Here is a 25,874-nt window from a genome sequence, read left to right on the forward strand (position 1 = left end):
CGACCAAATGGTTGCCCTAAAGAATAATGTGCTTCCTGGACTTTTCTGATTTCTTCCTTGTCATGTTATTTGACTTGTTTCTCTATTCTCTGTATTTTCAGTAAATTGAAAAGTACATCTAAAGATTTATTAGATAAATCAGTTCTTTCTAAATAAATTCAAAATAACTAGATTTTTAAATTCTAACACGTCATTTTTCAAACATTTATTAAAGAGTACCATATCCAGAAAAGTACATAAGCTTGATTTTTCATAAACTAAACACACTTGTGTAGCTGGCACCCAGGTCAAGAAACAAAACATCATCAACACACCAGGAGCTCTCCTCTTGCTTTTCCAGTCATTGTTCCTCCTTCCCAAAGCTAACCACTGTCACTACAATATTCTTTGAAGCTTGACAAAATAAAGTTGATTCATCTGATGTGGTAAATGTATGAGTCTATTCAGTATACTTCTGAAAGAGTGATGAAGAAATTTCCATAAAGCAACAGGGATTAGGATAGTGCTGGTACAGATAGACTAATGGAACAGTGTAGAGAGTCCAGAAGTAAACCAGATATATTTGGGGAATTTACTCTTTGGTGATGATAGCATTTCAAACCAGTGGAGAAAATGGATTACTCAGTAACTGAGTGTAGGACAAAATAGCCATTTGGGGGGCAAAGCTGATTTTATCACTGTGGTACAAGATAAAGTCCTCATGGATCAAAATGTAAAGTGCTAATGGAATTGGACCTATAGCCATACTTCTAAGAAGATGCCCTCTGGAGATAATTATGCCCAGTGTGAAAAAAGATGTTTGTACTAGGAAAGTCAGAGCAATTCATAGGCACATAGTATGATCAACCTACCGGTCTTTCAGCAGCTAAATATCATTCCTACATTTACAGCATTTTTATGCCTCAGTTTAAAAAAAAAAAAAAAGGGAACAACTTTTCATTCACTTACAGAGCAACCAAAGGAGCCAAATTTAGGGAATCTTGATAAGTTGATAAGATTTATGTCTTATGTTTACTGCCTCATTTTTTCTATTTAGATGAACTATGCGTTGAAGCACTTTGCCGGATGGAACAAGCTAACTGCTCCTTTCAGGTTTTTGACAAACATCCAGGGATCTATTTGTTTTTGGTCCATCCCAATGAAATGGTGAGTGTGAGTGTTAGGCAGTGGAAGAAGGAATATTTTATTTTTGCACCTGTAGTATAGATAACTATAATAGAGGTTTTTGGTTGTACTTCGTTTAAAATATTTGCCAAAATTATTCTCTTGTTGTTGTAACATTACTGCAGTTAAGGAGGGGGTGCTGGGGGGGCTCAAAGAAGAGAGTTAAGACAGTAGGGAAGCACTTCTGACAGGTGATGCTTCAGTTTAAAAGACAAATGAGGGGATAATCTGAACTTGCAGTGTGTTGACCTGAACTAATGAAGAAGGACTGTTCTCTCTTGCTTTTCTTGCTTGCCTGCCCCGCTCCAAGCACATGGAAACACCAGTTAAAACACTTGAAATAATTATTTTGCTAATAGATGAGATTTTTAACAGGTGATGGGGTGGAGGGGAGGGCAAGGAAATTCAGTTCCTAGGTGCCAGACAGGAAGAGGAACTGAGAATCAGAACAGTAGGTAGACAGAAGCAGAGAGCAACACCAGAGGCTCGGAACCTGACTTTGAGCTGATTGCTGGAGTTTGAGGACTTCTCATCATGTGGCGAGGCAGCGTGTGCAGTAGGACCTGTGCACGTTGGCCTCTAGAACTGAGTTACAATGTTAAGACAATAGCCATGAAGGGTTGCTCTGCCAATAGAAGGATAGTGAAGAGGCTTTATTTTTAAGTGGCAAAGAAAGAACATGGTAATGGGGTTTCCAGTCAGAATGGTGGTGAATTTCAGTCTCCTCTGTGCCAAACCCAAACAGTGATAGAAAAAAATTCAAAAAGTGGAATTCTAAAAGGTATAATCACACTTTTCAAAAGGTAAATGTTTCTTTGGACCAGTAATGGAACAGAAATACAAAGTGATAAATGGTGGAAACCTGTATGTAGGCTTGGATGGCTGTAGGTAGCGAGGGACTGAGTTTGTGCATGATAATAAGAATTACAAATATACTCCAGGCAAGGGTAGAACCAGAGTCAAGGCCTGTGCTTAAAATAAGGGTGGGGCTTTCCTGCCTGTGAAAGAAGATTGACAGAAAGTACAGCCAGCTGCTCTCTGGGACTGGCTTTCTTAAAGCTGCAAACCAGTAGAGGAAGCTGGTCCAGCTGAGCAACCAGGTCGTGGGCCAAGCACTTGCAGGCTTGGTGACTGGGTCTGCAGGGCCAGGAACGACTGTATGCTTCATTATATATGTGTTTTTATAGGTCAGGAAACTGAGTCAGGAGACTTAACCACAGTTACACAGGCTAGTATGGTGACTTGGATTTGTATATAGGCAGCCTGACTCCAGAGCCCTAATGCTTTTTTTTTTTAAGTTTTTATTTGAAAATACTTTAAAATTTTCAGAAAATTCTCAAAAATAAAAAAAAGTAGAAAACACCTGTATACTCTTTAGCTGTATTCACCAATTATTAATGTTTCACTCCATTTGTTCTATCATTTGCTTTCAGTTAACTACAAAGCTGTTTGTTTTCTGAACCATTTGAGAGTAGGTTGCATATATCATAGCCTTTTGCCCCTAAATACTTCAGTGTATATTTCCTAAGAATAAGTATATTCTCACAATATTATAAACTTCAGTGAATTTAACATTGATACAGTAAGGTCTGTTTTCCAGTTGTGTCATGTGATCCAGTGTACTTTGTAGCATTTTCCCCCTGTACTTCAGTATCCAGACCAGGATCAGGATTTACATGTAGTTGTGTTACATTAGTCTCCCTTAATCTGTAACATTTCCGCAGCCTTTCTTTGTCTTTTATGACAATTACATTTCTGAAGAATAGTCATTTCTGCCTCCCTCCCATTTACAAAACATAGAATGCTTTTCATTTTGGGTTTGTCTGATGCTTGCGCATGGTTAGGCTTCGGTTATACGTTCCAGCTGGAGTACTACATAAGTGATGGATGTTATGTCCTTCTCAGGGTGTCAGATATACAGGCATGCCGTATCATTCGGCCTCTCGTGGTGATGTTAATTTTGATCATCTAGTTGAGGTGTTGTCCAGTTTCTTCACTGTACAATGTCTAGTTCTTAAGTACTCTAAGATCACATAAATACCTTACTCCTCACCAAAATTTTCTCCTAAATTTAGCATTACCTGGTGGTTCTTCCCTGAGCCAGTTTTTCTAAGATTGCAAAATAATTTCAACCCCAGCACTTTACATATTTACCAGTCAGCACTTGACATTGATTGTACTATAATCAAGAGCCATTTTCCCTGCTCTTCCTTTATTCATCTGTTTATTATAAGTTATAGACTCATTGATTCCTTTGTATTTTTTTCGATAGCTTAAAATTCATTACTTAATTATGTTGGCATAGAGCCCATTCTTTTGTCCACTAGTTCTATGTTTTGCAAACTTTTCTGCCCATAACCTAAGTAAAAATGTTCTTCATCGAGTTCACACACATATATATACGTATGTGACCTAAACATTTCACAAAACAGTACTTACTGTTACTATGAAGGATGCCCACTGATTTTTTTAAATTTTATTTAGTTTTTAAGGTTGGTTGTGATCACTAATTCAATTTGTAGTGCAGAATAAATTTAAAATCACTTCCCTATGCTATATTGCCATGTAGAGGTGACCTTTGATTTCTTTTGAGGTTTCTCTTTTCATTTTTCTTCCCTTTTTTTAACTTTCTATTATGGAACATTACAAACATACAAAAAATAGATTGGTGTAGTGAACCCCCATATATCCATCACTGTGCTTCATCTGTTATCAATATGTGGTCAATATTCTACTCCTGTTAAGTTTAGTTACCGCAAATCTTAGACATCAGAGCATTTCATCCATAAAATACTTTAGTACGTGTATCAAAAAGGTAAGTGCTTTTAAAAGAAAACAATTACATCAACACACTTATAATAATAATAATAATAATAATATCATATTTCTAGTCAGTGTTTAAGTGAGTGGAAATAATTATCTCACAAATGCTTTATTAGGGTTAGTTCAAATCAGGATCAAGCAAGGTTCACATCGCATTCCAGTTGACCCTTGAGCAGCATGGGTTTGAACTGCATGGGTCCTCTTATACACAGATTCTTTTTAATAGCATGTAGTATAGTACTACACAGTTCGAGGTTAGTTGAATCCATGATGCAGAACCGGGATATGGAGGGCTGCCAACTATGTTATATTCGAATTATATTAGTGTATTCAACTACACAGAGGGTAGGTGCCCCATGTGTGTTGTTCAAAGGTCAATTGTAATTAGTATCTTCTGTCTTTTTTTTTCTTTTTTTCTGTCATCATGGACCTTTTGGTATATTTCCTTTAAATGTCTGAAAATCATATATTTTTCCTAAAGTACTTTATTCTATATGATAGTCTTTTTCTTCCAGTTTTATTGAGGTATAATTGACATATAGCATTGTATAAGTTTAAGATCTACAGTGTAATGTTTTTTTTTAAAGTAGAGTTGATGTATCTCATGTCTTTTATAATCTGTAGAGAATCCTGTTTTAACTATATGCTTGCTGTATGTAGACAGTTGTGTGTAAAATGAAGTAATGAATGTGTTATGCTTTTAGGTTCGGCGTTGGGCTATCCTGACTGCAAGAAACTTGGGAAAAGTGGACAGAGATGATTATTATGACTTACAGGAGGTTTTGACTTGCCTTTTTAAAGTCATTGAGTTGGGGCTTTTAGAAAGTCCAGACATTTATACTTCTTCTGTCCTTGAGACGGGTAAACTGATTCTTCTGCCTTCACACATGTATGATGCTGCCAACTACAAAAACTATTGGTTAGGTGAGTATTGTTCCTACACAAATATAATTAGTATTTTCCAATATTTCTTATGATTATCCTGCAAGGGAAGGGATCTCTTTTGGTAATCTGATCAAAATTGCTAAATAAAGGATTTCATAGTTCCCAATTCTTGTTCTGTCATTAAATTGACTATTACAACATCTTGTCTTTAAACATTTTTTATCCTAGAAATCATCTGTGTAAGAGGTACATTTTCAAGTATGGCAAATAGATCTTTTATTTAAGGCAGTATTAGATGTTACAGTATTAGCATAGCAGCTGACCTTAATAGGGTTTTGATCTATTGCAACAGAGGTTTAATAGCTCTTTTCCCATCTGTAAAATATTTCCTGGAAGAAAGAGATATTAACTTTGGTTTTCATCAGGTTGTATATTGACTTAAAATATTTCTGTCCTACTTCCTTGACTCAGAGTCTTACAGTCATGTGTATATTTGGCAGTGATTGGTACTTGAAATACAGTGATCTTAAAATTTAAGGGGTTTTTGATTTTATGAGATACAAATTGTGTGGTAGTCATTTTGGAAATGGTTTTCTAACCAAGTTCGCGCCATTTTCCCTTTTTATTCAGTCTAAAGTTCTGTTCTTAGGAGGAGTTGTATATGAATGTCTCAGACTTCAGTGTCTGAGGCACTGGATACTGTTTTGTTTCGTCTTACTGCCTTGTTATTCTTTTGCCAACTAAACTGGAGAAGGCATTAGAACAGTTTTATTTAATCAATTCAAGAAAACTATACATGATCTTACAGGTATTTGCATGTTGCTGACCATTCTTGAGGAGCAAGCCATGGATTCACTGTTGTTGGGCTCAAACAAACAGAATGATTTTATGCAATCAATACTTCACACCATGGAGAGGCAATCAGATGGTAATAAACTATTTGCTGAATATTGCGATGATGGTGCACTTTGAAAATACTAGTGTCACTGTAAGAATTTGGGTGTGTGAGGTGGAGGAAAGAGAGTGAACATTTATGGTTTTGGTCACAGAGTCAGAATTTTAAATTGGAAAGGACCTTTAGAGTTTAACTCAGCACCTTACTTTCATAAAAGAAGAAACTGAAGCCCGAGGAAGTTAACTTACTTTTTTAAAAATTAATTAATTTTTGGCTGCGTTGGGTCTCTGTTGCCGTGCATGGGCTTTCTCTAGTTGCGGCGAGCGGGGGCTACTCTTCGTTGCAGTGTGCAGGCTTCTCATTGCTGTGGCTTCTCTTGTGGCGGAGCACGGGCTCTAGGCACGCAGGCTTCAGTAGTTGTGGCACACGGGCTCAGTAGTTGTGGTGCACGGGCTTAGTTGCTCCACGGTATGTGGGATCCTCCGGACCAGGGCTCTGAACCCCTGTCCCCTGCATTGGCAGGCGGATTCTTAACCACTGTGCCACCAGGGAAGTCCCTTAACTTACTTTTTCACGTTGAAATACCCAGTTAGTGGTAGAATCAAGACTAGAACCTAAAGGAGGTAAATTTCTAATGACATGATAGTTAAAATTTTGCAGAAAGCTTCCCCTATCCCACTGTCTCCCTTTTGCCTGGTTTTTCGTTTCACTTTTGTTCTCTAGGGTTCCACCGTTCACGATGGTGAACGATGCCTGCCGGCCAAGTGTGGCTCTTTACATTTACATTAATGAAACTTAAATAAAATGAAAAATTCAGTTTTTCAGTCCCACTAGCTATACTTCAAGAGCTGCCTGGTGGCTACGGTATAGAACCATTTCCATCATCCCAGAAAGTTCCCTTGGACAGTGCTCCCCTGATAGTCTAGAAAGTAGGGTCTCAAATTGTCATGTTTGTTATTAGAGCCAGCTTAGTTTTGCTCATGGTTTTATTGGGCTGATCAGGGAGAATCTGTACTAATGTTTCTAATCTTACCTTCTTTATGAAACAATGACTCAATAAAGACCAAGCATGCCAAATTTAATGAAAACATAAATATAACTTTTTACCCACATTCACTTCTCCTTAGGCAACTTCAGCGTGGCTATATATTCTTTTGTGGGGGATTCTAAAAGAAATACGTAAACGTTATTTATTTATTTTTTTTTTTTGTGGTGCGCGGGCCTCTCACTGTTGGTGGCCTCTCCCGTTGCGGAGCACAGGCTCCGGACGCGCAGGCTCAGCGGCCATGGCTCACGGGCCTAGCCGCTCCACGGCATGTGGGATCTTCCCGGACCGGGGCACAAACCCGTGTCCCCTGCGTTGGCAGGCGGACTCTCAACCACTGCGCCACCAGGGAAGCCCGCTAGATGATTTTTGATTAAGGTTATTACTAATTAGGGACTTCCCTGGTGGTGCAGTGGTAAAGAATCTGCCTGCCAATGCAGGGGACATGGGTTTGAGCCCTGGTCCAGGAAGATCCCACATGCCGCAGAGCAACTAAGCCCGTGCGCCACATCTACTGAGCCTGCAAGCCACAACTACTGAAGCCCGTGCACCAGAGTCTGTGCTCCGCAACAAAAGAAGCCACCACAATGAGAAGCCTGCGCACCACAACAAAGAGTAACCCCCGCTCTCCGCAACTAGAGAAAGCCCGCGCACAGTAACGAAGACCCAGCACAGACCCCCAAATAAATAAACAAATTTATTAAAAAGGTTATTACTAATTTGTTTACCGGCATTTACTACATAAATTGTTAGTTTTTTTCCCAGTGCTTTGCATATATATTTCTGTCCTCTCCGTTAATCCAGCTCCCCTAACGCTCCTTCAAAATGAGTCACCTCCTTTTTTTTAAGCACCTTTTTTTATTTTTAAAGATTGGCATTTTTATTTATTTTATTTATAAGTTCATTTATTTATTTTTGTGGCTGTGTTGGGTCTTCATTGCTTCGTGTGGGCTTTCTCTACTTACAGCAAGCGTGGGGCTACTCTTCGTTGTGGTGCACGGGCTTCTCATTGTGGTGGCTTCTCTTGTTACAGAGCACGGGCTCTAGGCGCATGGGCTCAGTAGTTGTGGCTCGTGGGCTCTAGACGGCAGGCTCAGTAGTTGTGGCGCACGGGCTTAGTTGCTCTGCGGCATGTGGGATCGTCCTGGACCAGGGCTCGAACCCGTGTCCCCTGCATTGGCAGGCAGATTCTTTCTTTAACATCTTTATTGGAGTATAATTGCTTTACAATGGTGTGTTCGTTTCTGCTGTATAACAGAGTGAATCAGCTATACATATACATATATCCCCATATCCCCTCCCTCTTGCGTCTCCCTCCCACCCTCCCTATCCCACCCATCTAGGTGGTCACAGAGCACCAAGCTGATGTCCCTGTGCTATGTGGCTGCTTCCCACTAGCTATCTGTTTTACATGTGGTAGTGTATATATGTCCATGCCACTCTCCCACTTCGTCCCAGCTTACCCTTCCCTCTCCCCGTGTCCTCACGTCCATTCTCTACATCTGCGTCTTTATTCCTGTCCTGCCCCTAGGTTCTTCAGAAGCTTTTTTTTTTTTTTTGTAGATTCCATATATAAGTGTTAGCATACAGTATTTGTTTTTCTCTTTCTGACTTACTTCACTCTGTACAACAGACTCTAGGTCCATCCACCTCACTACAAATAACTCGATTTCGTTTCTTTTTATGGCTGAGTAATATTCCATTGTATGTGTATGCCACATCTTCTTTATCTATTCATCTGTCGATGGACACTTAGGTTGCTTCCATGTCCTGGATATTGTAAATGGAGCTGCAGTGAACATTGTGGTACATGACTGTTTTTGGATTATGGTTTTCTCAGGGTATATGCCCAGTAATGGGATTGCTGAGTCATAATGTTATTTCTATTTTTAATTTTTTAAGGAACCTCCATACTGTTCTCCATAGTGGCTGTATCAATTTACATTCCCACCAACAGTGCAAGAGCGTTCCCTTTTCTCCACACCCTCTCCAGCATTTATTGTTTGTAGATTTTTGATGATAGCCATTCTGACTGGTGTGAGATGATATCTCATTGTAGTTTTGATTTGCATTTCTCTAATGATTAGTGATGTTGAGCATCCTTTCATGTGTTTGTTGGCAATCTGTATGTCTTCTTCGGGGAAATGTCTATGTAGGTCTTCTGCCCATTTTTGGATTGAGTTGTTTTTGTTTTTGATATTGAGCTGCATGAGCTGCTTGTAAATTTTAGAGATTAATCCTTTGTCAGTTGCTTCATTTGCAAATATTTTCTCCCATTCTGAGGGTTGTCTTTTCATCTTGTTTATGTTTTCCTTTGCTGTGCAAAAGCTTTTAAGTTTCATTAGGTCCCATTTGTTTGTTGTTATTTCCATGTCTCTAGGAGGTGGGTCAAAAAGGATCTTTCATGTCATAGAGTGTTCTGCCTGTGTTTTGGCAGGCGGATTCTTTACCACTTCACCACCAGGGAAGTCCCAAGTCACCTCTTTAAGAAACATTCCATAATTGTCTTCACCTAACTGATGACTTTCTTCCTTATTTGAGAGCTTCCTAGACATAAGACAGCTTCAGTAGAGGATAAAAAAGTATATGAGAAGTTCTACTCAAACGACTATGGTTAAAAAAAAAGAAATCTAAGAGCCCTGAGGGAAATAAAGCAGAAAGTTCTAGGGTTGTCAGTAATGGGGTGAGTTAGAGCACTTGCCTCCTAAGAATACTGCTGAAGATGATAGGTGGTGCTAATAGTGAAGCCGTTCTGGTTCTTACTAGGAAAAAGCCAGCTATCTGTTTTCTTCTGTAGGTGGTGTATCTTTATGTGAGTGTAAAAAAATAAATCTGGAAAGAAGGAATAGAGTAAGATCTTACAAATGCTTGACTGAGGACTTCTGATTTCCTTAGAAGACATTAAGGAGCAAGTGCAGGTCTTTGAGCAGGGCAGTGTTTCGCCACTGCATGTAGAGAGGAGGGAAAGGACCAGCCATAAGAGTGTGTGAGTAATGGGAATTCCTGCCAGTTGGATGTAATGGAGATAACAACAAAGCCATGTTGAGACATGGGTGGATGAAGAGTATGTATCTCTGCTTCTCCAGTGGATGAGGGGTTCAGTCCTTTATACCAACCAAATGACACCCACAGTTCAGGATTTCTTGTATCATGGACTTTGTTTAGATCTGAAAATACCAAGTTTTTCTTTCTCTCCCTTTTTTTTCTACTTTACTTCTGTTATTTATTGAAGGATGGGAGTATAAAGGTCTGGAAGAAGCAGAGGAGGAAAGATTGTTTCAGGCTGGCAAACAGGATGAGAAAGTTGAATTTACCTAGACTATCTCAGTTTGTTCCACACGAAAAAATTTCTTAACAGAGGTGTATTGCTTTAAAAAAAAATGCAGACACTATTTAAAAGTTTGCCAGCTTTCTAAAACCTGTAGTTGGCAATGCTTTACTTTAAATTACTTCCTGCTTTGCTTTCAGTTCTGTTGCTACCCAGGTAAAGAATGCTTAATTCTCAATATAGTTTAGTGCCTTTCTCTAATTTGGCAAATTACTCCATTGTATTTCAGATGATAGTGTGGATCCTTTCTGGCCAGCGTTACACTGTTTCATGGTGATTCTGGATCGCCTTGGATCCAAGGTCTGGGGTCAACTTATTGATCCTATTGAGGCATTTCAAACCATTATCAACAACGTGAGCTACAATAAAGAGATTCAGAATATACGGAACAGCTCTATGAGGTTCGTTCAGTTCCTGTGTCAGGATTTCAAACAATCTGTATGAGGAAGTCTACTATAATTGACTTAACAGTAGGATTTTTCTCTTCTTTTTATCCTTCATTTCAGTAATTTCTATTTATTCTTAATATTTAAGGTCCAAGTTCAAACCAGAGTCATATTTGGATGATATGGTGACTTGCAGCCAGATTGTATACAATTATAACCCTGAAAAGACCAAAAAGGTATAAAACATTTTGAGAATTCAGATGATATTGTACTGCCTTTATATTGTATAGACAGTGTTTTGTATGGTTCGTTGCATTGCTGATTTTATATGTAGCTATTCTGAATCAACTGTTGCATAAAACCTTTCTGATTGAACAGTAGCTCATGAGGAAAAATGGGCTCTAATGAGAGCGTGCACACTTTGAGAGATTAATTTTTCAGTACATTTCGGAAGGGTAGAACATTTATGGCATGAGGGAGATAAATCACATGACTAGAAATCAAAACCAACTGAAGGAAAGAGGTCCAGAGTACATGGAGGTTTTGTAAATTTAACCTTTTCATGAAACCTTAACCTCAAAATTGAACTGTTTTCAATTTCTTGGGGGTCCATATATGTACATCAAAACAGGAAAGTTGAGAGTGTATTTTCTTGTTTGCAGCTTTTGTGTTAAACCTGTCATGAATGGTGCTTGTTTATCTGAATGTCAGTATCTCTTTCGTTTTAGGATTCAGGGTGGAGATCAGCCATTTGCCCAGATTATTGTCCTAACATGTATGAAGAAATGGAAACATTAGCTAATGTGCTTCAGTCAGATATCGGTCAAGACATGCGTGTTCATAACAGCACGTTTCTGTGGTTCATCCCTTTTGTGCAGTCCCTCATGGATCTTAAGGATCTGGGTGTGGCTTATATAGTGGAGGTTATTCATCATCTGCATTCTGAAGTCAAAGACGTCCTCAACCAGACAGATGCCGTGTGTGACACAGTCACTGAGTTTTTCCTTCTGATTTTGGTGTCAGTGATTGAACTGCATAGAAATAAAAAGTGTTTGCATTTGCTGTGGGTTAGTTCCCAGCAGTGGGTGGAAGCCGTCGTAAAATGTGCCAAGCTTCCCACCGCCGCGTTTGCACGGAGTTCTGAGAAGTCATCTGGAAACTGCTCCAAAGGCACAATGATATCATCTCTGTCATTGCATTCAATGCCATCTAACTCTGTACAACTTGCTTGTGCGCAGCTGATCAGAAGTCTCCTTAAAGAAGGCTGTCAGCTTGGGCAGCAGACACTTTGTAAGCAATTCCAGGATAAGCTCAACTTATTCCTGCGAGGAAATTTATCTTTAGGTTGGCAGTTGACTAGTCAGGAAACCCATGAGTTACAAACTTGTTTAAAGCAAATTATTAGAAACATAAAATTCAAAGTACCTCAATGTAGCACTTCTGTGGATCTGACTTCTCCATGTAAAACGCCTCCTGCATCATATAATAAAGAAGAAAGTGAACAAACAGGGAAGAAGTCTAAAAAAGACAGGCACTGTCTGGAAAACTCCAGCCCAACATTCTCTAAAGAACCGATGAAAGCTGATGCATGTCAAGTGCAAGAGAGTATTTTCAGCAAAGCAGATAATGCCATAGAAGAGGATAATGAGCGAACTTACATAAAAGATTTGAAGCTCAAAGACCATCTCTCCGCTGAGTTGTGCTTGAAGCCGAGTAGTAAAAGGCTTGTTAATGAAAGAGCTCGAGGCCAAGTTAAAATAAGTACAGGGAAGCATAAATCTGTAAAAGAGAATTCCTCATATACCCCACAGAATTGTACTTCAAGAAATGGTCCAGAAAAGGTATTTGACAGAGGAATAATAACATCAACACGTTTGTTGACTGATTCTAGCAATGACTCTCTGGAAAAGGTGTCCACATCAAATGAGGATTTCTCTTTAAAGGGTGATGCTCTTGGCAAAACCTCAAAAGCAAAAACTAAGGCACATAAAGATGAAATCTGTGCTAAGTTATCACATGTAGTAAAAAAGCAACACAGGAAAAGTATCACTTCAGAGGAAAACCTGACTGTATCTAGCATTGAAAGTTTCTTTTCAAAGAAGGATACAGGAGGTCAGAAAGGAGATGGCTTCATATACGATCTCTCTTTAGGCCCTGATGGTATTCTGGATGATAAAAATGGAGAACAAAAATCTGAAAACAGTTTATTGCTGAAAAAGAAACAAGTAAAGGAAGAAGAGTTAGGCATTTTCTCTACCCGTAAACTCAGTTGTCAAGTACTAGAATGTCATGTTGGTAATAAAGATTTGGTCTCATTTACAGAAATGACCAACATTTTTGTGGAGAAAACACCTCCCTTTAAAGATCCTGTGACTGGACTTGAATCAAGAGATATGGAAATTATCAAGAGTACTGCTCAGTTTTCTTCTGATTTAAGAGAACAAGTCCGTAGCATCAGTCCTAAGTCTGACACCTTAACAGATTCTCAGGTAGACAGAGACCTCCACAAATTATCTTTAGTAGCTCAAGCCAGTGTTATTAAGTTCCCATCAGATTCAACTCAAAAAAGTTTATCCCAGCTACAAAGAAAAGTTAAAGATGATAGAAGATGTTTCACAGCCAACCAAAATAGTGTTAGGGAAACCTGCTGTGAACAGGTCATTATTATTTCAGATTCTGATGAAGATGATGATGATGATGAAAGAATTGTGGGTTTTAAGAAACACATTAAACAGGATAAAACATGCATTGAGAAAGAATGTCCAGAGCAGCATGCTTCAATAGCTAACACAAACGTGGAACAGAAGGTAATAAGGGAAGAAAATACAGGGTCCCTTTTGCAGTTTGAGGAATCTGATTCTCAGTTTTTTGAGTTTGAAAGTCCATGTGAAGTGTTTTCAGTTTGGCAAGATCAGAAACCAGACAACAAGAATTCAGTTCAAGAGAATGAAGAAAATTCGTGCTTGACTCATGTAGGTGATACCACAAATGATTGGGGTTATGATACAGATTATGTACCTGAAGAGGTCATTAAAAAAGCAGCAGAGGACATTGAGGAACACGCAGAACCACACAGTAGTAGTATTTCTGTTGAGGAATTTTGTGAGATTGAAGTAAAAAAACCCAAGAGAAAGCGATATCAGAAAGCTGCTATGGCAGAAGCTCCTCTAAGGCCTTCATCTCCTGTCAAAAGTGAGGGCCAGTCTGATATTCTTAATGAGAGAGATGTGACTGAAAATGATTTTAAAAGTATAGACGTAAGGAGTACAACTCCCAGTTCAAGCGTTCAGAGAACCACTACGGTTTCCCTGAAGAAGTCTCCACCAAAGCTTCGCAATTGTTCCAAACGTGTTAGCAGAGTCTCACTTTCTAAAACTCCTAAAAAAACACGTTCGGATACCAAAACAGGGCAGAGTAAAAGTTCAAATATCCTAAGTTGTAGAACAAGTCCTGCTATAGTGCTACCAAAGAAATTTCGCCAGCGTCCTGAACCAACTTCAACGGTTGAGAAACTTGGTCTGAAAAAGGTTGCTCGTAGGGCATTTGACTTGTCCCAGCCGTCTTTGGAGCGTTTAGCTGACTTACGTCACCATGGCAGAACTGTTGGAGCAATTGATACCCGGAAAAAGACTAAATTAATTTCTCCTCAGACTCTCTCTGTCAGAAATAATGAGAAACTGCTGACGAGTCAAGACCGTCAGCTGCGAAGGCAGATGAGACCCAAATCACAGCGTAACAGAAAAAGATGTTTTGATTATCAGAGTACAGATACAACACGAGCAGGCCCACATGGAGCACAAAATTCTGACAAATTTGTGCCAGAATCAGATACATCAGATTATAGTTATAAAGGAGGAGTTGAGGTAACTGCTAAAAGTAAGGAAAAAGAGTTAATAAAATGTGTGTCTTCTGAAACAGAACCCGTGAAAGCAAAATATGTTTCTCAGGTAGCTGATGACACTTGTCTTTTGAACCAGTGTACTTCTGTAGTATTAAATGGAGAAATACCAACAAATGAAATAGTTGTTTCTGCCTCAGGGGACCCTTTAGGTGGAGGTGACCTAACAGTACATCATTTAGATGTGGCAGCCTTGAGAGAGGGAGATCCTGAATCCAGCAATGACATAGAGGAAGATAATATATTTTTAACACAATGTGATCCTGAAGATATGGATTTATGTTCACAAATGGAGAAAGAGAATGATAAACTCGTTGAAGTAGTTCATGGAAAAGATACAGTCCAGGTAGAAGAAGGTTATGTGAGTCGGCCTCAGTTGGAATCTTCGAGTAGCACAAAATGTAAATACAAAGATTGTGTTGAAACACTGAAAAACCAGGGTGAATACTGTTCAAAACACTCTGAAGCTAAAGCAGCGGATGAAGCTATATTTCGTAAACCTGGCTTGCCTCTCTCTGCATCTAAACCTTCGAGACCTCCCACTGCTAAGATTTTTAGCTCCAGTAGTACTTCACGAATTGCTGGTCTTTCCAAGTCTTTGGAAAATACGGCAGCGCTCTTACCAACTCTGAAAAATAAGTCAAGTGGGGTACAGTCTGTTTTGAAAGTACCGCCAGTCTCTCTGGTGTCCAAGAAGCCAGTGGCTGAAGTGAAGGGTTTGTGCAACGTTCTCCATTCTCATACTCCAAATAATTCCAACAGGCAAGGCTACAAAGTTCCATATTGTGAAAACAGATCTTTTTCGGCTTCCCCTCCAGTAAACGTTCTCTTGTCAGCACAGTCCATCTCTGACACCTTCGTTAAAGAGGTCTTAAAATGGAAATACGAAATGTTTGTGAACTTTGATCAGTGCGGACCCCCCTCAACTCTTTGTCAGTCCATCTCAAGACCTGTGCCTGTGAGATTTCAAGATGGTGGAGATTATTTTAATGTGTTTTTCCCTTTGATGATGCTGAATACTTTTGAAACAGTAAGTATATGTTCTAATCGTATACGTTCAGACTTTGAAATTACCTTTCTTTACCGTGCTGAGTACGGCTAAAATAACTGAGCACATTTTGATTTAGATGTAGCTTGTAGATTTCATGTTGAACAGACATTGTGCCCGACACTGTTCTAGATGCTGGTGATACAGAGGAAACACTTAAACTCTGCCCTTCTGGAGCTTACAGACACAGTTCAGAGTGCTAACGTACCAAGTCCAGAGGTGGCACAGGAGGAGGAAACGTTTTTCGGTGTAAAATAAGGGAAGACTTCTCAGAGGACATAGTCTCTCATCTGCATTTATGTTTTTGAAAAGTAGTGTAAACCTTTACTGAAGTTTTCTTGAGGAGGTAGCAAAGGGCAAGTTACACTGATCAGCACAAAACAATAAACCCCAAATTTCTCATCTGTCTTCCCAACTTCTTATGCCTCATAGCAGCCTTTAGCTGCCTCCCTACCCCAACACATCCCATTCTGGTTCTTCTCTCTTTCTTACTCCCCGACTGGGATTGCCAAGTAAAATACAGGATTCCCAGTTAAATTTGAACCTCAGAAAAACAGCTAGTAATTCTTTAGTGTAAACATCCACCTGCACTTGGAAGGATGTTTTTGATGTTCTCAAAGCAGGTAGACTTTTACTTTTTTTCAAATTCCTTTAAAAAAAAAGAACCCAAAACGTGAGCATGCAATGAGACTCTTCAAAACCAAGAACACTGAGGTAAATACCCACGTATTCAGTCAGGAGATACTTGGGTGCCTGATACTTGCCAAGTACTATCACAGACCTGGGGGGTAAAGTGGTGAACACGACAGACAAGGCCTCTGCCTTCTGGGAGTGATCATTTCAGATCAGGACCAAAGGCTCTAGAGTGCTCTAGAATGATCTAGAACAAAAGGGAGCGGGCACTTTAGACTGAAAGGTGAGACAGCCTCTGTGAGCGATGGTATTCACACCGAGACCAGAGTGAGTAGAAGGAGTTGGCCATAGGAAGTATATCCCAGGCAGACAGACTGCAAAGATCCAGCTTAGAATTGTTAAAGGCAAAGGAGATGTACTGCACAAAGAGGCAAGTTGGTGTCAATGTATGCCCTAAATTTCAGCCGTTGTCTTACGAATTATTTTACTAGTGTTTCAAAAGCATTAGAAACAACTAATTGATAAAGGGCCTTCAGTCTGTCTCCTTAACAACAATGTGAAATGGTATTACAAGAATGAGCTTCTTACCTTACAAAATTGTTAGTTCAGTGAACAGTGTATACAGTTAAATAAGCTGGGGAATATACAGAGATTTTCTTCATTTTGAAGCTTATTTTTTTCTTGAACGTTTATCCTTTCCAGAAAACACTAAATCACTTAGAAGCCATTCATAGCCCTTAAATTTAGGACACATATTTGTGATTTTATTTTTCCCTTAGTTAAGAAGTATTTCTATGTTTATCTTTAAGATTTTTTCCTTCAGGACATTTCTGTAGCCAAAACCTTTTCAAAACAGAATGAGCACAAGTTCCGTTTGTATATACACAAAGTTCAAAATAGTCAAATACTTGTGGAAGGCCCATTATAAAAGAAAACAGCAGCCGCTCTCGCCTCCCCAAGTAATTATTTTTGATCCTTGATGGATCCTTTTGTTATTTACTTCCATATTTCTAAATAACATGCCACTATTTTGACTTGTTAATTTTTCAGTTCTAGACATTTTCTGTAGCTACCCACTACAGGAAGTACCCTCTCTTCCCAGCCCTGTGTTCACACACACCTCTCCTGTTTCCCCATCCTCACTATGGAGTAGTCTTGTAATTTTTAGATCAGTGTTTGTTATTATTTTGACGATATAAAAGGTGTCCATGGCTAAGTCATGTGGTAGCTGTAACTACTTTTTGTTTCCGACTCTTTACTTTCTCTGGATTTATTGTTTACTTAACTTTCTATGTACGTATCACTAAATTAGCTTCAGATTGTCTCTTGGATTTGTAGGTCTCTCAGTATGATCAGGCACATCAGATAGTTGATCAATTTCATCTTCTTGGTTTAGGATGGTTAACCTGAAATGCTCACCATCCTCGTCCTAGGGCTTGCATTTCCTTCTTCCTGTGTTGGATCTCTGTCTCCTGTACCCAGGGTTGTCTGTTTTTGTCACCCCCTCATTTTAGTAAGGCACATCCTTCAAACTTCCTGAGAGAAGAATGTGTAGGAGATAAATTTTGAAACTTTGCATGACTTAAAATTTCTGTTTTGCCATCTCTGTCTGTCTTTGTTGTTGTCGTCGTCGTTCTACTTCCTTGGAGACTTTCTCAGCGTCCAAGTCTATTGAAAAATTTTTGAGTGTATTTTTAGTTTCACGGGAACTCTTGTTCTCTCATTATTCCTTTTTATAGGATTCTGTGCTTTCTTCATGTACACAGTATTTTTTATTACCTGAAGTTAATTAATGGTAAGTTTAAAGTTAGTTGAAAGTTTTCCTCTCTTTGCATCGTCCCTGTTTTCCCAGGTGCTTTTTTCCTATTCATTTTAGTGTCTACAGAGCTTTCATGTTAACACCTTTCTTCGCGTGTCTAATGATTTTTGGTGGTTTACTCACACTTAAGAACAGGATACTAAAAAGCAGATTGGAGCATTGTTCATAATAGCCAGAAGTTGAAAACAACTGAGATGTCCATCAGGAGATGAATGGATAAACAAAACATGGTATATGCATACAGTGGAACATTAGTCTACTATTAAAAGGAATGACCCGTTATATGCACTTTGACCTGTTATTTGATGAACCTTGAAAATATTATGCTAAGTGAAAGAAGTCAGGTACAGAAGGCCACATATTGTGTAATCCCATTTATATGAATTTTCCAGAATAGGCAAATCTGTAGAGACAAAAAGTGGATTAGTAGTTGCCAGGGGATGGGTGGGGGGGGCGGGAATTAGGACTGACTGCTAATAGGTATAAGGCTTGTTTTGGGATGGTGGGAATGTTCTGGAATTAGATAATGGTGATGGTTGCACAAAATAGTGAATGTACTAAAAACACACTGTAGTGTGCACACTTTAAAGTGGTGAATTTTATATTGTGAAATATATCTCAGCTTTTTAATGCTATAAGAAAAGAGGATGCATTTAAATAATGACAGGTCAAAAGAGATGCTTAGGAAAAGAGATACTTTTACTAAAATGGTCCTTTCTTATTTGCACTGTGGAAGTCAAATGTGATCTGAAGGACACCATCACATGGTGAAATCCAAATTAGTTTCATTCTTTATATTAAGATTATATGCTTAGGTATAGTTATAATCTATATTTTGTTACATGTAAGATTTTAAAACAGATTAGAAGCTCTGAGTGAAAGGGATAGGCTTGTTGACCATCGGCATTTTATTGGGAAGCCTCATCCCCACCCTCATGTCACTGTTTTTAGTCTTTTTTTTCCCCCCCGCTCTTAGTGAGGTCAGATTTCCCCAAGAAGAATCTTCAGATCGATTGCCTGGAAAGCATAGGCCTGACGGGGAGCTGACTGTGGGGTGAGGGTGGGGGCAGAGGGAAGGGTCCAGGCATTCAGTATATAAACATTTGCTTCATTCCCTTTTTTAAAATTGTTTTATTTTATTTTTAAAATTTATTTATTTTTGGCTGCATTGGGTCTTCGTTGCTGCACGCGGGCTTTTCTCTAGTTGTGGCGAGGGCTTCAGTAGTTGTGGCTCACGGACTCTAGAGCGCAGGCTCAGTAGTTGTGGTGCACAGGCTTAGTTGCTCCGCGGCATGTGGGATCTTCCCGGACCAGGGATCAAACCCGTGTCCCGTGCATTGACAGGCGGATTCCTAACCACTGTGCCACCAGGGACGTCCCCCCCCCCCACCTTTTTTTTTTTTAAGTACCTTATCCTCTCTCTGTCTGCTGCCCCACAGCCAGAGACTGTCACACTTTATAGAGATAAAACCGCTGTAGCTTTTTGCTAGGAGCAGGGAGGGGCAGTCTGCCTTCAGCCCTCCTCCTTCTCGAGGTGTATGTCAGATGCCTCCTGCTTAGAGTTCAGCTTCTTGGACGTGCTGCGCTCGTTAACCATTCATCCGTCTGCTTCCCAGCTTCCCAGATTTTGATGCTTTTGCCTCCTCTTCTGTTCTCTTCATCCTAATGAATTAATCCTGTTGTGAAAAATCCCTTGGGTGTTTTAGTGGGGTTTCAGGGGGAATGAAAGGAAATGCCTGTGTTCAATCTGTCATCTTTACCACGAAGTTTTATCTTGTTCCTTTTTTTTTTTAACCATGTAGTGAAACAGCATTGTTTTAGCATTTCTAGTTTATATAGGCCAACATTTATTAATGGTATTATTAATATACCTTGATTACTTTTTTTTTTTCCCCCACTGTAACGTGTGGCTTGTGGGATCTTAGTTCCCTGACCAGGGATTGAACCTGGGCCCTCAGCAGTGAAAGCGCTAACAACTGAACTGCCAGAGAATGCTCAGATACCTTGATTACTTTTAATTTTTTCTTCTTTCTGATAAGTCAGAGACTGTGGCATCAACCACAGTCTTGGGCCAAGGCTTCTTACCCTCATTTGGATGTAATTTGACTTCATAATATTGTTTGTTAATGGAATGCTGAAGTGTGTTTAGAGTCCTCTGACAAAAATGCGGTTGGTATCCTCTTTAGGACATGAAATGCAGTGTTTGGTTATCCAGTTACTATGTCTTATTGCAGGTGGAATGCAATGACATTGCGTAGAATTATCCCTTGCCCCAAAGGGAAACGAGCAAATTCAACTTTTAGAAATATGAGTTTCTTGAATTAAAAAAAAAAAAAATCCCACAAGGACTCAGAGGCAAAAAATATACAAATCAGTTTTCACAGCAAAGTAAAGGAGCTGTTACAGTGGAGGATTCCTGGACTGAATGTCAATATTATGACATAGCGTGAGTGTGTTTTGTGTTTGGTAATTGCAGTCATTGTTGCTTTTTGTTGTGGTCATCCATTTACAATGCTTGGCGTCAGTTTATTCATCTCTTGTAAAAATAAAATACAGTGTGTGTGGGGGAAAAAAAAAGAAACATGAGTCTTTTGTGTACTGATGTGACTGATAGAGGATATATTAGTTTTTAATCCTTACGTTTAACACACAAAAGTATTAGATAAATGTGCACTGTTTTGACAGGGACCAATTTTTTTGGTCAGTTTTGGCAAATACTCTTTTTTTCTTAAAGTTTCGGTTTGCAGTCCCCTTCTGTTACCTGTGTGTGCATGCATGTATATGCAGAGTGTAATTGGCAGGCGCTTTTTAGGTTGTGTAGACAAGGAGCAGGCAGAAAGGGGGCTCTTCTGGAGTACCAGCTGTGATTCTTAGTGCCCAAACCCCTTATAGGGAGATTGCACCGTTTTTTAGCTAATTTCCAGTTATAATTTGTTCTGTGAAGGAAACAAAACAGGTTGATATGATGAGCGACATTGGGAGGCTGCTTTTGAGATCGGGCCGAGAGCCAGGAGAGGAGGGTTTTGTGCAGAGGAGGGGGGAGGGTCAAGACTATAATGCTTTGAAGTAGGCCTAACTGAGCATGTGTGAGCAAAGAGATTAGGCTGATGTGGCTGGAGTAAGGTAACTTAGAGGTAAAGGGAAAAGAAGTAACATTGGAGAAATCAGTCAAGAGCTGGATGGTATACAACCCTGTAAGTGCAGGTTGGGGTTTCATTCTCAGTACAGTGAGAAGATGTTGGAGGATTTTTAGCTGGTTGGTGTTTAGGCTGGGGGAGTAGAAATATGTAGTAGTTTCCTTTTTTAAAAAAAAAAAAACATTCTTAGTTGCTCATTAGAGAGTAACTGTAGAAAGGTAAGCATAGATGCAGTAGACCTGTCGGGGGCTATTATAGTAGCCCAGCAGAAAGATGATGGTAGCTTGATCTAGGTGGTAGCTTTGGAAATAAAGAGAAGTGAACTCATTGGGCGTAAATTTTGGAGATAGTACTCAGTACCTATCTTTTTTTCTATATATAAATTTATGTTATTTATTTTTGGTTGGGTTGGGTCTTGGTTGATGCACACAGGCTTTCTCTAGCTGCAGGGAGCTAGAGAAACTCTGCATAGCATCCCCCGTTATCAACATCGCCTACCAGTGTAGTACATTTGTACAACTGATGAACCTACATTGGCAAGTCATTACCACCCAGAGTCCATAGTTTTCATTAGGGTTCACTCTTGATTTGTACATTCTAAGGGTTTGGACAAACGTATAATGACATGTATCAGTCCTTTAATATCAGAGTACTTTCACTGCCCTAAAAATCCTCTGTGCTCTGCCTGTTCACCCCTCCCCAGGCTCACCCCTGGCAATCACTCATCCTTTTACTGTCTCCATAGTTTGCCTTTTCCAGCATGTCACATAGTTGGAATCACACAGTATGTGGCCTTTCCAGATTGGCTTCTTTCACTTAGTAATGTGCATTTCAGGTTCTTCCATGTCTTTTCATGGCTTGATAGCTCATTTCTTTTTAGCACTAAATAATATTCCATTGTCTGGTTGTACCATAGTTTGTTTATCCATTCACCCACTGAAGGGCATCTTGGTTGCTTCCAAGTTTAGGCAGTTATGAATAAAGCTGCTATAAACATCCACGTGCAGGTTTTTAACGTAAATATAAGTGTTCAGTTCATTTGGATAAATACTGAGGGCACTATTGCTGGATCCTACAGTAAGAATATGTTTAGTTTCATAAGAAACCACCGAACAGTCTTCCAAAGTGGTGCTACCATTTTGGGAATTCTCTGGCGGTCCAGTGGTTAGGACTATGCACTTCCGCTGCAGGGGGCACAGGTTCGATCCCTGGTCAGGGAACTAAGATCCCACAAGCCACGTGGCTCAGCAAAAAAAAAAAAAAAAAAAGTGATGGTGCCATTTTACATTCCCACCAGCAATAAATGAGAGTTCCTACTGCTCCACATCCCCGTCAGCATTTGGTGCTGTCAGTGCTCCAGATCTTGGCCATTCTAATAGGTGTGTAATAGTATCTCGTTGTTTTAATTTGCATTCCTTTGATGACATAAGATATGGAGCATTTTTTCATATACTAATTTACAGTCTGTATATCTACTTTGGTGAGGTGTCTGTCCAGGCCTTTTGCACATCTTTTTCATCAGGTTGTCTGTTTTCTTACTGTTGAGTTTTTTTTTTTTAGTAAATTTATTTTATTTATTTTTGTCTGCATTGGGTCTTCATTGCTGTGCGCAGGCTTCCTCTAGTTGCAGCGAGCAGGGGCTACTCTTCATTGCGGTGTGCAGGCTTCTCATTTCGGTGGCTTCTCTTGTTATGGAGCACAGGCTCTAGGCATGTGGGCTTCAGTAGTTGTGGCACGCGGGCTCAGTAGTTGTGGCACGCGGGCTCAGTAGTTGTGGCTCACGGGCTTAGTTGCTTCGTGGCATGTGAGATCTTCCTGGACCAGGGATCGAACCTGTGTCCCCTGCGTTGGCAGGCGGATTCTTAACCACTGCACCACCAGGGAAGCCCTTCTCCTTCACTTTTAAAGGATAATTTTGCAGGATTCAGAATTCTAGGTTGGTAGGTTTTATTCTCTCAACAGTCTAAATATTTCACTACTCTCTCCTTGCTTGCATGGTTTCTGAGGAGAAGGTAGATGTAATTCTTGTTTTTCCTCCTCTATAGATAAGGTGTTTTTTCCCACAGGCTTCTTTCATGATTTTTTTCTTTATCTTTGATATTTCATATTCCTTAAGTTTGAATATGATATGCCTAGGTGTAGTTTCTGGCATTGATTCTGCTTGCTCTTGGAGCTTCCTGGATCTGTGGTTTGGTGTCTGATGTTAATTTTGGAAAACTCTGAGTCATTATTACCTGAAATACTGCTTCTTTTCCTCTCTCTCTTCTTCTCGTATCCCCGTTATGTGTATGCTGCATCTTTTGTCATTGTCTCACAGTCTTGGATATTCTGGGGTGTGTTTTTTTCCCCATTTTTTTTTTCTCCTTGCTTTTCAGCTTTGGTAGCTTCTATTGCTATAGCCTCAAGCTCAGAGATTGTTTCCTCAGCAATGTCCAGTGTACTAATGAGCCCATCAGAGGCATCCTTCATTTCTGTTACAGTGTTTTGTTTTGTTGGTTTTTTTTTGCGGTACACGGGCCTCCCACTGCTGCGGCCTCTCCCATTGCGGAGCACAGGCTCCGGATGCGCAGGCCCAGCGGCCATGGCCTACGGACCCAGCTGCCCCGCGGCATGTGGGATCCTCCCGGACCGGGGCACGAACCCACGTCCCCTGCATCGGCAGGCGGACTCTCAACCACTGCGCCACCAGGGAAGCCCTGTTACAGTGTTTTTGATCTCTAGCATTACCTTTTGATTCTTTCTACTTTACATCTCATTCATTACATTACCCATCTATTATTTCATGGTCTCCTTTTTCCGTTAAACTCTTAGTATATTAACTATAGTTTTAAAAAAAATAATTCCTGGTCTGATAATTCCAGTATTCCTGCCATATCTGACAGGTTTTAGTGCTTCTTTAGTCTGTTCAAACTGTGTTTTTTGCCTTTGAGTATGCCTTGTAATTTTTTGTTGCAAGGCGGTCGTAATCTACTAAATAAAAGGAACAGCAGTAAATAGGCCTTTAGTGATACAGAAATGAGGTATGGGGGAAGGAAGATCATTCCGTAGTCCTATGATAAGGTGTCACTCTTTTAGTGAGCCTTTGCCTCTGGACTAAGAACTTTACACCACATGCTTCTTAGTTTCCCCCACCTCCTTGGGTGAGACAGGATGGTTAGAATGGGCTGGAGCTGGTTTTCTTCCCTCAAGTAGGTTAGGCTCTGATAAAATCCCAGCAAGTTTTACTCTGATAAAATAGCTTCTCATAGATCAGGCCTTGTTAAGAAGGTCAAGAATGCTCTGGTGTATTTCAGAATGTTTCCTTTTCCCCAGTCCCCACCAACCCCCCACCCCCGCTGGAAGCACACAGGGAATTTTCTGCAGTGTTCACTGTGAGGGCCTGTTAGAGCTCCTAGAGGTAAAACTCACCAAAGTGTGGGGTCCCTCTTATGACTGGGTCCCCCTAGAGTTTTTAAGAGAGTTGTTCATGCTGAGCCTCCAACAGTTTGTCACATCCAGTTCAGGTTTTCCTCCTGGCATGGAGGTTTCTACTTAAGAGTTTTCTGCTCTGGTAAGTTGTGATTGTATCTACTTTTTTGTCTCTTTTTACTTGTTAGGATGGAGTGGTGACTTCTGAGTTCCTTAAATGCCAAGCTGGAAACCAGAAGTCCCAAATTAATTTTTAATGTTTGTGTCACACAGGAGTTCTAGGTTCTGGATTTTATGGTTGCTTACTTTGGAAATTTTTGCTGTTTAACATTGGCTTTTCAGATGTTTTCGCTTTCTTAATTTGCTTTTTTTGCTTTGCGTAGGTGGCACAGGAATGGATCAGCTCTCCAAACAAAGAGAAATTCCATCGGTTGCATTTACGAAAATTTCCTTCTGAGTATAAAAAATACTGGGAGTTTGTGGGTAAGTTCTTTCTTGTGTAACTTGGGCTATATCATATAATAATTGGAGATTGCTGTTTGAGGGAACATAATAATTGTTTGAATTTTCTGGGATATAGGTTTCCTAAGGTGAATTTGTAACCTCTTACTAAGAATATGTTTAAGGTCTTTAATTAATGAGAATAATTACTGGGACAGTTATAAAATTCATGGTTTTAACCATTGTGCAATCAGAATACCACAGGCCAAAGTGTCCCTAGATGCTGGGCAAGGGAGAGAGAAGGTGAGTGAGGGAGTTTGACTGGCGGGGGCGGAGGGGGTGTTGCCATGATCGTGCGTACAGATTCTGAGTTAATCTCTCTATCGTCTCTGCTCTCATTTCATGAGTGGTCTGGAGCACGCGTCACAGTTATGTCTTAGTTATAAATAAACCAAGCATTTAGAACCCTTTAAAATAAAAAGTATAAATTCTCCGTCTGCCTCCTTCCCCCTTGCAATCCATCCTACTCCATAGATTCACTTAAGGAAAAAAGCATGTACATATACTTGGGGGGAAAGGTATTATATGTTCACTGTAGAATATTCAGATAATATTAGCCAATAGTAAAATAAACATCACTCACAGTTCCCATCATTCAGAGATAATCCTATGAACATAGTAGTGTATGTCTTACTGTTAGACTTCCTACTCATCTGAGTGAAGTGGGGGTGGGAGGGGGTGGGGGGGTTGGTAGGGTTATTTTACCTAAGTGACTGTTTCCATGTATTTATTCAGCAAATATTTACTGACTTTATACTACCTGATAGTGTATGATTCTAGATGCTAGTTATGTAGCTGTGATGAAAACATAAAATTCCACCTTCATGAAGCTTACATTTGACTTATTTTCACTTAATCTATTATAAATGTCTTTTCAGAGATAAATAATAATAGCATGTTCAGT

The 25,874-nt window shown here is 39.7% G+C and overlaps 1 protein-coding gene across 6 annotated transcripts in view; it reads left to right on the forward strand.

The window, feature by feature from the left end:
- Positions 1 to 25,874, forward strand: part of SETX (senataxin) — an 81,376-nt gene that overhangs the window by 16,324 nt on the left and 39,178 nt on the right. For all 6 annotated transcript variants that reach the window (XM_082842486.1, XM_082842487.1, XM_082842488.1 and 3 more), the window contains 7 exons: positions 1,037 to 1,146; positions 4,692 to 4,911; positions 5,681 to 5,800; positions 10,370 to 10,541; positions 10,675 to 10,762; positions 11,255 to 15,454; positions 24,853 to 24,952. In XM_082842486.1, the coding sequence (XP_082698612.1) occupies positions 1,037 to 1,146; positions 4,692 to 4,911; positions 5,681 to 5,800; positions 10,370 to 10,541; positions 10,675 to 10,762; positions 11,255 to 15,454; positions 24,853 to 24,952 (5,010 nt within the window). The remainder of the gene's footprint in view (positions 1 to 1,036; positions 1,147 to 4,691; positions 4,912 to 5,680; positions 5,801 to 10,369; positions 10,542 to 10,674; positions 10,763 to 11,254; positions 15,455 to 24,852; positions 24,953 to 25,874) is intronic.

Source organism: Leucopleurus acutus (genome assembly GCF_964270905.1).
Source record: "Leucopleurus acutus genome assembly, chromosome: 7".
NCBI lineage: Eukaryota > Metazoa > Chordata > Mammalia > Artiodactyla > Delphinidae > Leucopleurus > Leucopleurus acutus.